This window comes from Odontesthes bonariensis, chromosome 12 (genome assembly GCF_027942865.1).
Source record: "Odontesthes bonariensis isolate fOdoBon6 chromosome 12, fOdoBon6.hap1, whole genome shotgun sequence".
NCBI classification, from domain to species: domain Eukaryota; kingdom Metazoa; phylum Chordata; class Actinopteri; order Atheriniformes; family Atherinopsidae; genus Odontesthes; species Odontesthes bonariensis.
Genome location: NC_134517.1, coordinates 737850 through 751028, shown reverse-complemented (window position 1 = coordinate 751028; position 13179 = coordinate 737850). Strand labels below are relative to the sequence as shown.

General features: G+C 43.1%; 1 protein-coding gene across 3 annotated transcripts in view; it reads left to right on the top strand.

The window, feature by feature from the left end:
• The first annotated feature begins 2603 nt into the window (after positions 1-2603).
• The window catches only part of tmprss3a (transmembrane serine protease 3a), an 86502-nt gene continuing 75926 nt past the window's right edge, over positions 2604-13179 (top strand). For all 3 annotated transcript variants that reach the window (XM_075478884.1, XM_075478885.1, XM_075478883.1), the window contains exons 1-2: positions 2604-2702; positions 7362-7399. In XM_075478884.1, coding sequence (XP_075334999.1) covers positions 2687-2702; positions 7362-7399 — 54 coding nt within the window. In that variant the 5' untranslated portion in view covers positions 2604-2686. The remainder of the gene's footprint in view (positions 2703-7361; positions 7400-13179) is intronic.

The window sequence follows — 13179 nt, the reverse complement described above, 5'->3', positions numbered from 1 at the left end:
TTCACCTCCACCTTAATGTGGGACCACTTCTTCTTCAGATCCACCTTAATGTGGGACCACTTCTTCTTCACCTCCACCTTAATGTGGGACCACTTCTTCTTCCCCTCCACCTTAATGTGGGACCACTTCTTCTTCACCTCCACCTTAATGTGGGACCACTTCTTCTTCACCTCCACCTTAATGTGGGACCACTTCTTCTTCCCCTCCACCTTAATGTGGGACCACTTCTTCTTCACCTCCACCTTAATGTGGGACCACTTCTTCTTCACCTCCACCTTAATGTGGGACCATTTCTTTTTCACCTCCACCTTAATGGCTGCCCACCGCCGCAGTGTGGCCAAAACAGGCGGGTGGGGGGGTCACCGACTCTGTTTGAACAGAGAGTCGGGGCAACTATGGGTGACACTGCTCTCTCTGGGGTGGTGGGAGCACATGTGAGTGACTCTGATTACCCCCAAGCTAAATATCCATGTTTTTGTGTAACTCACAACAACAGTAATGTGCAGAAGTGCGCCGGGGAAAAGGTGAGGCTGATTAAGACATTTCACATTTTATGCACGGGGTTATTAACATTTGCCCACAGAGACCATCAGGGGCTTGTTAGAAAGATCTTAAGCTGAAGTTTAACCAGCAAAAAACAGCAAGAAACTAACTTTAACAACCGATTATGATGCTGTGAAGACGGGATAGAAACTGGGGTCGCACATACTCAATGCACGTCACGGGGAATAATATTAGGACAATTACACAAATAAAGTTACTCACCAAGAAGCCAGCCATCATGCACAGTGCCACCCTGTAGTCTGTTCCCAGCGATGCTGTTACTCAGAATGTATGAATCGTGCGTTGAACCAGGCCACCTCGCCACAATGTTGGTTAATTGCATTTACCCATCACACATGATCTGTACATCGATCGAATCAAAATGTTTCCTGTTAACATACAAATTCATCATGTGATGGGGCTTTTATAACAATGTGTGATCAGTCGATAGCTCCGATTACAAAACCGGCTCTCACTTCAAATTGAGCTTTAATGTTGGCCTGTTTGATATACGTAGCTGAGTTGCGGATAATTCTGTCCCACACGGCTGGCATGGCTCGGCTCAGGGTAGACTGGCACAGTCCCAATCGGTTGGCCAGCTGCCTCTGGAATGCCCTGGTTGCTATAGGAACCCCAGTGTGCACATCACCTGTGAGCACAGGCAGCACATGGCTCCTCGCTGTGTTGCGCTCCAATGCCGGTCGCAGCTCTGTGCACAGTTCCAGGAGGATTTCCCTCAAAACGGCTAATGAGTCAGTCGCCATCATGTGCCAGCAAATCCTCTCTGTCTCTGAACACACGCTCTCTTCGAATTGCACCATTTGCAAAGTCTTCTAATACTGCTAAAGCAGCCATTGTTTTTAATGGTATGCATTGCACCACTTTGCGCTGCTTTTTTATCCACTCGTGTAACTGCAGACACACAACGTGTATTAATTGTTTATCAGTATTAATTGTTCATCTATCTCAAACATGCACATCACTGTCTGAGGACTAATTGTTTTCACACTTATTTATTATAACAGTTTCCCAACATCACCTTAGGTGTTGCCAAAGAATCAACAGCTGCAGAAAAGTGCGTACGCCAGCCCTGAAGTTGGCGTGAGGCACCGCACATTTCCACGGTCTTTTCGCTGTTATACATCTGATCGTTGACGTGAAAGGGTGCGTACGCCACTATTTTGTGTGTACGCACCCTTTGTACATGAGGCCCCTGCTCTGCACACTGCAAACAGGTCCCAAGCCTCTGCTCAGAAGCCCCTCCTGGTCCTGCTAAGCAGATCAGTGTCTCATCAAGTGTGTTAAATTTAGTCATGTTTTATGTCTTATGTTCCTCTTTTATTTTGTACTCATCTCGTTTCAGACCCTGACTTCCTTCCTTTGTGGTATTTTTGGCCTTTGTAATTGTTTGCCCCGCCCCTGATTGGTTTCACCTGTCTTTCCCTCACCTCCTGTATCAGTCAGTCCTTTTCTCCCCCTTAGTCTTTGTCAGTTCACCTTGTTCAGTCTAAGTAAGTCAAGCGTGACCTCCCAGTCTTCAGCTTTTAGCGTGTTTAAAGTCTAGTTTGAATTATCATCCTCGTCCTCTTTGAGAGCGCCTTTGGTTGGTTTTTTGTGTCCTCCTTTTGCTGTTGCCTTGGAAAATAAATACTTTGTGTTAGATTACCATCTGAAGTCCATCTGAACTGCGCTGCTCACATTCAAAGCCTCAAACAGCCTTAATTACATCTCAGGTTTACCAACTTCATGTGTTCCCTCCCAACTATTGTGATCAGTAGATGATGCCTTGCTCACTGTTCCCAAAACATTTTACTACAGGGGGAAATCTTTCCATCGGAGCCCCCACCTTATGGAACTCATTGCACTCTGAGATAATCAGTCACACCAAATCTGCAGCTACCTTAACATCCCTCCTTATAAAGCTTTCCTCTTCAGGAAAGCCTTGAAACTGTCTGAAACATCTGTTCCACATGTAACCGCCGTGCTTTTATCAGCACTCCCCTGATTCTGTTCATAAAGCACTTTTAATATATAACCTGTCTCCATCTCTTTAAGGTGGGCTGAAGGTGTTCGCTATGAAGCGGGGAGTGGTGGGAATCAGAGGAGTCAGCAGCGGCTTGTACCTCTGTATGAATGGAGAAGGATGGGCATATGGAACGGTATGTAGGCTGTAAAAAGTAATGACAAACTCTCCGTTGTAGTGCTTTATGTATTCAGTTATAATAAAACAACACACCTGTTGTTAAAACTCAGTGAATCCTACCTCAGATGAACAACAACACATCACACTGTGTCATTATTATATTACATGTTCCTTCTCTCGCCTGTAACACAACTCTCAGTAAAACTCCCAGAAATGATTCAGCATTAAAGGAGAACATGAAACATATTCATATGTGATAAATGATGTGCACAGTGAGACTGCGATGTTTCCACACACTGCTTCTGTGTTTCTGTCAAAGGAGAAATATCATCATGTAAATCTTTACATTTTCCTTACATTTTAGAAGCTAAACTATTGTTTTTATAGCTTACTTTTAATAAAAGTTTGTGCCAATCAGAAGTCAAATTTCCTCGTCTTGAATACCAAACATTAAGCAAATTGAGCCTTATTACTCAATACTTTTTACTATAAAACTGATTGTAATGAGAATGGTGTAACAATGGACCTAAGGCACAGTACCATAACATTAACATTAACATTAACCATGTGGTTGTCCTCTTCAGGAGCAGTTTTCCAATGACTGCCTGTTTAAGGAGAACCTCGAGGCCAATCACTACAACTCCTATTCATCGTTTTCTCACCCAGGAAACTACCTGGCTCTTTCTCACAAAGGGCAGTTAAGGAGAGGCAACAATGTTGACCACAACCAATCCTGCACTCATTTCTTACCCAGAAGGACTCTGTGAGGACAGTCCACAACATTTTTCTCAGCTGGAGCCTGTGTTGATATGAGGCTGAGATGTTTCATCTCCAGTTTGTGGAGCAGCATCAGAAACCAGGCCTGAAGCCTCAGAAGGAGATACAGAAAAGATGAGTGGGATTTTAAGAGCTTTATGGAGAAATAACCCAGCTGTAGCACAACTGTTCGCTCTGAGGATCCATCAACAACAGCCTCTCAGGGTGCATTTCACCTGTATTCCAGCGGTGCTGCATGGATCCCTTTGGCTTTCTCTATATCTTCTGTCCAGTTTTTTTTATCATAAATACATTCTGAACCAGCTCGGAACCAGTCAGCAGATAGATAGCAGTTTTCTTTGGTAAATAAAGCACATGGCAGTTCATAAAACACATTTTGCTCAGAAGATGGCGCAAAAAGACAAAAGGGGAGAAATGATCTTATTTACATTTACCAGACTGACACATAGATTTTTCCAAAATGAATTCTAATGTTACTGTTGTCTGCTAAATGAGTCGATGACAACACATAACAGACTGTTACAATAACCCCCGGAGAAGTCTCCTCTCCAAAGCAGATACCTTCACAAGTCTGGATATGCAGCTGAATGGGCAGTTAAATTAGTTTGTGTAGATTCAGGGGCTGTTGGAACATGGCCACAACAAGAAGGGGAGGAGAGAGATACAGGAAGAGAAGAGGGGAGGTGACACAGTGAGACTCCATCAGTTCAGAGCTTGAGTTTAAACAGATGGTAAATAAATAGAAAGAAGTGTGACACACCTGCATCATTTACCATTATTTTCTGCAGCTTAATGCTTAAATTATTTCTGTCAGAGGAGTGTTAAATCTGTTTATGAAAAGGTAGCTCTTTACCTGTATCCAGTTTAAAGTTTCGGATTAAAACACCACACCCAGGAGCATTTCAGGGTCCCAGGCAGAAGGACGAAGGAGTGAGCCGAGGAGGAGGCTGAAATGAGCCTAGTGTTAGGAAGCTGACACCTGAGACAATCTCCTCTGTTAAATGTTTCCAGATTAACATAGATGGCTTCTTTCACTGGTCTTTAACCACCGGCATGCCTTGTCCAAGATGTAAACATTAGCAACAATATCTTCAGACAGATAAAGCCTGTAAAAATGTCAAATGATTTCCTTTTATAAAAACATCACAGTGATGTTTCCACCAAAACATGGTGATAATTAAGCCATGTCATGGTCTGAGTTTGTGTGTTTGACTTTGTCTTTTGGTTTTTTGCTTATCCCTTTTTTGTCAACAGTCTTCCTGCACTTCCTGTTTTATTTTTGTAGTTTGTACCCCATGTGTATTTATTTATTGATTTAAACAAGACTTCCTCAACTTCAATTTTGATTTGTAAAAACCATCACCATGCATACTAAGTACATGAAACACCACTACAACCGTATAAATGAAACATTACCATCATTAAAACCAGAATAAATTAAACGTTATCAAAACTTAAAACTGAACATTACCATCACACTTGTCCATGGTTCACAGCGTAGAGGAGCAAATAACCTGTCTTAACCTCTCTTAATACCTAATGTCACACTGGACAGTCCTCTTCTGCTTCCAACTTCAGTGGATATTGGGGGCAAACAGGTAGTTCTGTGTGATTTTCAAGTCTACTTTTGCTGGGTTAGGAGCCTTTACTAGGCCACACCTGGTCTGGGACGTGTGATGACATCCCAGAATGACACCGCCCAAGAGGCAGGAAGCCAGCTGCGGAAGCTCTGGACATATTGGCCCTCATTTATCAAGCCGTCGTAGAAAGCATCGTTGATATGAGCGGAGAACTCGTCGTACGCAGAGGCTCAAGTGAGATTCACAGAACATGCGTACCACACCAATCCCATCGTAAGACCGAGCGGCTGTTGATAAATCCGGCGGCTGAAATCCATCGTAATGATCCTAACCACGCCTTCTACAAAAGGCCGCACCTCTAGAATTTGCGACATGGATAGACGAAAGGCGGCAAAGAAACGCTGTCAACAGCGTTGGCGATGTAAATCGCAGACCGGACGAGGTATGTATTTTCCCCTACTGTGATGCTCAATAAAATGTGATAAACTCCAGATTAAATGAAATCTAAAATTGAACGATGTTTTACTTTTTCTCCAATAAGATCAGGAAGAAGTGACCTAAGCTGCGACCAAAGAAGGTCGCAGCTCTCCGACGCAGCATGTCACAAACGGGGGGGGGGGAGCTCTGATCCAGGTTTGGATTTGAGTGCCTTGGAGGAGAGGGTGGCTGGCCTGATTTCCTTGAATAACAGAATGCTTACCAAAAGTCAGAATCGCTGAATAAGTTCCTCTCTCCTCCTGAGCGCTGTTGGCTGTGCAGGCAGGTGGTAGGGATCTCTGGGTACGGGGTCCTCTGGATGTACATCTGGAAATGGGACTCCATTTTTTTGGGCAATGTTATGGAGATCCCCGCATGCAATAATAATATTGCATACCTTATCGGGCGTATATAAGGGTTCCCCCCGCAGCCGAGAGACAGATCCACCTGCCCTTTAGGAGCCCTATACAGCTCTCCACAGTGGCACGCGTGCGCGTATGCGCAGTGTTAAAGCGCCTCTCCTGTACGGCTCATAAGCCACTCATCATTTTCCCGAAAGAAATCCTGGCGGTCCCGGAACACTCTCTCGCGCCTGATGCGCGCGTTCAGGTCCTCTAACAAAGCCAGATCTGCCATCGTTTCGCCATTACCGCGCCGCTAGAATCACCTCTTAAATAGGCGGTTGAATAATGAGCCATCACTCTTCCAATAATGGAGTTGTGCTTGTTTAATTTTTTTATTTATTTAATTTGCGTTTATGTTTATATTTATGTTGAAGTCAAATAAAACATGGGCCTTCTTTGAAGTGATAAGTCTGTAATTTTAACCTAGGGATTTGTTGCGACTCCTGAGCACGCACTAGTGACGCTGCTGTTTATGTATGCTATTGCAGTCACCGCAAGTCAAAATGGAAAATGCGTACACGGCCTCAGACCTGTCGTGGCGATTTCATCTTTCCTGCGCTCACGATGGATTTGATAAATGCCAACCTTTGCGCAGAAAAGAACGTACACACGACCTACGCATGTTTTTTGTCTTACGCAAGTTTGATAAATGAGGGCCATTGTGTCTTTCTTTGCATCTTCTTGAGATTTTAAACTGAGCTTTTTTCTGTGAAAACACAGATTTCTGAGCAGCTGACAGAGCTTTCAAAAGCCCAACTAATACCTGAAATAAGACCCCAAATCAAGATGAGTTCAATAGGAGGCGTCTTGAATGCAGAGCTGGTATAAAATGGAGAAAAGGTGAAAGAAACTTTCCCCCTTGATCATCATGAAAGTGTGAGATCACTGGCAGATAAAAGGGACGAGATTGTACTCTTATTGTTTTAGCGAGATCTAGCTGCAGGAGCAGCTCCGGCACCTCTCTGCTTGGCTTTGGGACTGTGCAGCTTCCCACCTCCCTCACCTGACTCCATCTCCCTGGACTCTTTGGAGATGTAAAAGTATGTAATCCTATCTGCAGAGTGGGAGGTACAGTGTCACCAGATCCCCACTCTATGTGGCAGTACTGACTTGCTCAGGTGTCCCTCGGTAACTATAGACACAGCAGGAGGGCAGCCATTAAGACGGAGAGAGGGTGGAGGGGAAAGAAACATAGGAAACGAAAGGAAGAGGGGACAACACAATATGGTCTTGGACAAAGTACAGATGAATGTGGACAATGGTATCATGCAGAAAAGCTTTGTGGACATAAGTATGTTGGACATTCTTTTCAAACTGCATGGGATTACAGCTTATTCAGTCTTTTTCTTGAGGATTCCTAGTTGTTTCCCCCATTTTCTTTCTTTCTTCCTTCCTTAATTAACTCAATTGTCTTTGTCCTTTTTTTTTTTTTTACAGATCCTGCTGCCAATACTGATCACACATTATCTCTAACGGTAAGTTTACAAAAGTATAATGGTCATTGAAATGAATGCTGAACAAATTAGAGGTATGGAAGAAGGTTTTATCTCTGTTTACTAATCACATATTTTAGGATTCCTGTGGAAACTTTTATGAGCATTTTCCACAGTTTGTTTCAATTTTAACTGTATTTAATTTGTTTTTCTTGGGTCATGTTATGGAACAATATCTTAATGAAAGAAAATTATCCATATACGCAGATTTTGTGCAGACTGACTGAAAAGTAACTTTGCTTTATTCAAAAAGTTTATTAGAGAGACGTGCAAAATTATCCTAAAAGCTCAAAAATATCAGATATTAAATTTTCAACATGGACAATCAAGTAACCACTGCTGACAGATCCCAACCATATCACAGTTTACTACTAGCACCACTTAATTTGGTTCAGGCTTTAAACAATTTGTTTAAGGGTAAGAGTGTTGGTCTGGAAGATTGGGATAAACTGCACTCTGTCATTCTCATGGAAAAAGGAAAGTAACCAGCAGTGCTCCAGTCTGGTTTTACTGACTGAGACATTCTGGGTTTTGCAAGAGATACATGAATACAAACTGACAAGAGTACTCAAGAGTGTTAATATTCTTTAGAGGAGTTCATAGAAATTCCCAAACTAATCAGTTCTTGCTTCGGTGTCTTTGAATTGGGGCGGGTGATCAATCTTTGGTCAATAGGTGGACATACTTCTTTATTGGTGCTCATCAAAAGTGCTTCACAACCTCCAGAGGATTTGCCATTTACACATTTACAGCCCAGATTTGATGTTGATTCAAGCAGCTAATTACAATACACCTAAATGTTTTTTAGTTTTAGAGCATTACTATGAAACATAAAGATTCATTTTCATTGCATCAAACTGATCTGAAGGATACTTGATCAGTCCTAGAAAGGAAATTATATTGTTTTAGTATAAAAAATTATCATCAGATAATAAATGTAATATTATTTAGAATTTGAATTAAATTAACTGTTACATAATTTCCCATTTTTGGAATAATATTGTGTGATTATTGACCTGTATAGTGGCCAGGATGAAAGTCAGATCCCCCAAGTCCAAAACCATGGTTCTGAACTGGAACAACTGGAAAAGAGGTGCGTTGCTCTCTGGGTCAGGGATGAGTCTCTGCATGAAGTGGAGGAGTTTTAGTGATGGTGGGGTGGATAGACTGATGGGGGCTTCCTCTGCTGTACTGAGATCAAATGTTAGGAAGACAGAGTTGAGTCGAAAAGTGAGTGAAAGAATGAAGTCGTGGATACAAGCGGCTGAAGTTCTTTCCTTCAGAGGGGGGCTCAGCCTTAGAGATGGGGGGAGGAGCTCCACCATCGGGAAGGAGCCGCTGCTCCTCCACATCCAGAGTCAGCTGAGGTGTTGTGAGCATCTGGTCAGGATGCATCCTGGTCGCTTCCCTTTGGAGGTTTTTCAGGCACATGCAACTAGGAGGAGGCCCCGGGAACCAGAAACTAGCCTGGGAACCACAGGATCCCCCGGAGGAGCTGGAGAGGGGATGTTTCCTCCTGAACCTGTTGCCTGACTCAACCTTGGATGAGTGGGTAAAAAATGGATGGGTGGACCGAGTAATAAAGAACTATTCAATTAATTTAAACTCCATAGACCATGGAGGCAAAATAACTAAATAAAGAAAAAAATCGATTAAAAGCAAAGTGTATCAGAGAAAGAGGCGCTGTTGAAATCTCCAGAGATCTCCCTGAATGCATTAGCTTTGTTTCTGGGCCACAACTGAGCTGATGACATCCAATGTAGGTGCATTCTCTCAGGAGACGAGATAGAAGGAAACTCACAGCTGACAGTTTCAGCATCTGGGGTGCACCTGGGACGCCCTGCCTATATTCTGAAAACCATAATAATTCATAATAATCTTGCTATATCGTTGTTAGTACTCTACGATCGTCCAATTTGTTTCAAATTAAATTAGGTGAAATGATAAAAATGAAATATGCAAAATAATAGCTGAGGGTAGCACTGAGCTGTAGTGTTGTGTAGAGGACGGGGAATGTTGCTCTACATGTTCACCAACCGCTCCAGAGCAGTCCCCAGCACAGAGCCAGCCTTCTTTATCAGTTTGCTCGGTTTCTTTGAGTCTCTGATGTTTCTGTTTATGCATTTGGCAGACGCTTTTATCCAACGCGTCTTACACAGGTCGGCAGGGTAAGGGTAATTCAATTCAATTCATTTTTATTTATATAGCGCCAAATACAACAAATGTCATCTCAAGGCACTTAGATAGTAAGTCCAATTCAAGCCAATTGGAATTCAATTAATTAATAATAATCATAATTCATAAAATAATCCAATTCGTTCATATAGAGCCAATTCAAAAACAATTTCCTAGCTAAGAAAACCAACAGATTGCACTGAAAACTTTTTGTTTTTCGGTCCAATCTCCCGGCCTGAGCGTGCCTGAGGCGACTGTGGAGAGAAACGACTCCCTTTTAACAGGAAGAAACCTCTGGCAGAACCAGACTCAGGAAGGGTGGCCATCCGCCTCCACCAGCTGGGGTTTGAGAGGACAGAAAGGAGGGGAGAGGGCCGCGACGGCGGCACTGTAACACCATTCAAAGGATATCTGTTGGAACACGGAAACACGAGTTAATGACCACAATAATATCACATATACATAAAGAGAGTAAAGTGAGGAAAGGTGTGACAGATGAGGCCCCCCAGCAGTCTAGGCCTATAGCAGCTTAACTATGGGATGTTTCAGGATTACCTGAGCCATCCCTATTCAAGGTAAACACAAGAAACTTGTGCTAACGAAAAAATAAATAATAAAATAAAGGAGCAGACTCAGTGAGTAATTCCCTATACTCCCTATATAGATCTGCTCCTCACACCACAACAACCATCTTTTTACAGCCACAAGCTACCTCAGCCTCTCACCAACTGCACACCAGTCACAGCGGGGTGGGGATGCAAACCCTGGTTCGGGTAGGGGGAGAAATAAAAGAGGTAAGATAAGCGGGAATGGGATTCAAACCCTGGTTCGGGTAGGGGGTAATGAAAGTATAGAGGGTGCCAGAGGTGGAGGCAGAACAAGACACACTAGCAGACACACTATCAGATTCAACAGACCTAACTATAAGCTTTATCAAAAAGGAAAGTTTTAAGCTTGGTCTTAAAAGTGGAAAGGGTGTCTGCTTCCCGGACATTTACTGGCAGCTTATTCCACAACAGAGGGGCCTGATAACTGAAGGCTCTGCCTCCCATTCTACTTTTAGAAACTCTGGGAACCTCAAGTAAACCTGCAGTTTGGGAACGAAGTGCTCTGTTAGGAAAATATCTTACAATGAGATCTTTAAGATATGATGGAGCTCAGTCATTAAGAGCTTTATATGTGAGGAGAAGAATCTTAAATTCTATTCTGAATTTAACAGGGAGCCAATGAAGAGAAGCTAAAACTGGAGAAATATGATCTCTCCTGTTAGTTCTCATCAGAACTCTGGCTGCAGCATTTTGGGTCAGCTGAAGGCTTTTCAGAGAATATGTGGGACAGCCCAATAATAAAGAATTACAGTAGTCCAATCTTGAAGTAACAAATGCATGAATTAGTTTTTCTGCATCACTCTGAGACAAGATGTTCCTGATTTTAACAATATTACGAAGACGAAAGAAGGCAGTCCTAGAAACCTGTTTTATATGCGAGTCAAATGATAAGTTCTGGTCAAAAATAACTCCAAGGTTCCTCACTGTAGAACTAGAAGCCAAGGAAATACCATCTAGAGTAACTATATAGCTAGACAGTTTCTCCCTGAAGCGCTCAGGTCCAAAGATAACGACTTCAGTTTGTCTGAATTTAGAAGCAGACAGTTCTGAGTCATCCAGGTCTTTATGTCTTTAAGACATGCTTGTAGTCTGACCAACCTATTGGGTTCATCTGGTTTTATAGATAAGTACAGCTGAGTATCATCAGCATAGCAATGGAAATTTATGCCATGCTGTCTAATAATGTTACCTAATGGAAGCATGTATAAAGTGAAAAGAATCGGTCCAAGCACAGAACCCTGAGGAACTCCATGACTTACTCTGGTGTGTGAGGAAGATTCTTCATTTACAAGAACAAACTGAAATCTATCAGATAAATATGACTTAAACCAGCCTAATGCAGTTCCTTTAATCCCAATAACATGTTCAAGTCTGTGTAATAAGATACTGTGATCGACCGTATCAAATGCAGCACTGAGATCCAACAGGACAAGCACAGACACAAGTCCGCTATCAGAGGCTAAGAGGAGATCATTGGTAACTTTCAGCAGTGCTGTTTCTGTGCTATGATGCACTCTGAATCCTGACTGAAACTCTTCAAACAGACTATTTCTGTGTAAGTGATCACAAAGCTGAGCTGCAACGATTTTTTCAAGAACTTTAGACATAAAGTCTCCGGTGTTAACTTCGGTCTCCTGAACATTCGCTCCCTCACGGGCAAAGGACGTCTCATCCAGGATATCCTAACGGACCATAAGTTTGACTTTCTCTGCTTAAATGAGACTTGGCAAGTTCCTGGTGACTTTTCCCAGCTCAATGACTCTGGGGTTTGTTTACTCCTGTAAACCTCGTGGATCGGGTCGCGGAGGCGGTCTCGCGATTCTTTACCGCGAGAAGTGGAAGGTCCTCCCGGTGGCTGTGCCACCTCTTTCCTCATTGGAATGCCTTGTCTGTCAAATTTCTGGACCCACCCCCATTATCGTTGCCACAGTCTATCGTCCCCCTAAGCCTCACAAAGACTTTTTAAATGAATTCTCTGCCCTCCTCATTCACCTCTCCACTCTCTCACCTTATATAATTCTGCTGGGGGATTTCAACATACATATGGACAATACTGCTCTTCCCCTCACCATAGACTTTTCTTCATCACTTGATAGTTTTGGCCTCAAACAGTTCTCTGACTTCCCCACACACATAAAAGGTCACACCCTGGACTTAATTTGCTGCTCTGGTCTCACCCCCTCCAACTGTACTGCTGATGAACTCCATATTACGGACCACTTCCTCCTCTCATTTAATGTCACTCTCCGCCTCACCATTTCCAAACCACGCCGTGTCATCTCTTTCCGCAACATCAAGGACATTAACCTGGACTCCCTCTCCTCCCATATTGCTACCCTGACTCTGGATTCTTCTTCCACCCCTGATGCTCTTGTCACCCAATACAACAATGGTCTTACTAACATTCTCAACTCACTTGCTCCTGTCAAATCCCGTTCTGTTTTCTTTACTCGGTCTGCTCCCTGGTTCACTCCTGATCTTCGCTCCATGAAATCTAAAAATCGACAGCTTGAACGACTATACAGGAAATCTGGTCTCTCCATCCATAAAGACATTTACACAGCTCAGCTCTCTCTTTACAAGGACTCCATCTCTCATGCTAAAACACAATATTACTCCGGACTTATCTGCTCTAATGCAGGCAACACCAAGACTCTTTTTTCCGTATTCAACAGCATCTTGAAACCCCCTGACTCCCTACCCCCCCACCTCTACTCCTCCGAAACCTGCAATTCTCTCCTCCTGTTTTTCAATGAGAAGGTTAAAAAAATCCACCAGCACCTAGGCTCCTCTACCTCTCCCCTCCCCTCCTCTGATCTTCTACCACCCTGTCAACCATTTTACAGCTTTGATCTCCCACATCCTTCGGTAATATCAGACCTCATCATTAAGTCCAAACCCTCTTCTTGTCTTCTTGACCCCCTCCCTACAGTCCTGGTCAAATCCTGCCTTCCCTCTCTGCTCCCCCTCATATCAGCC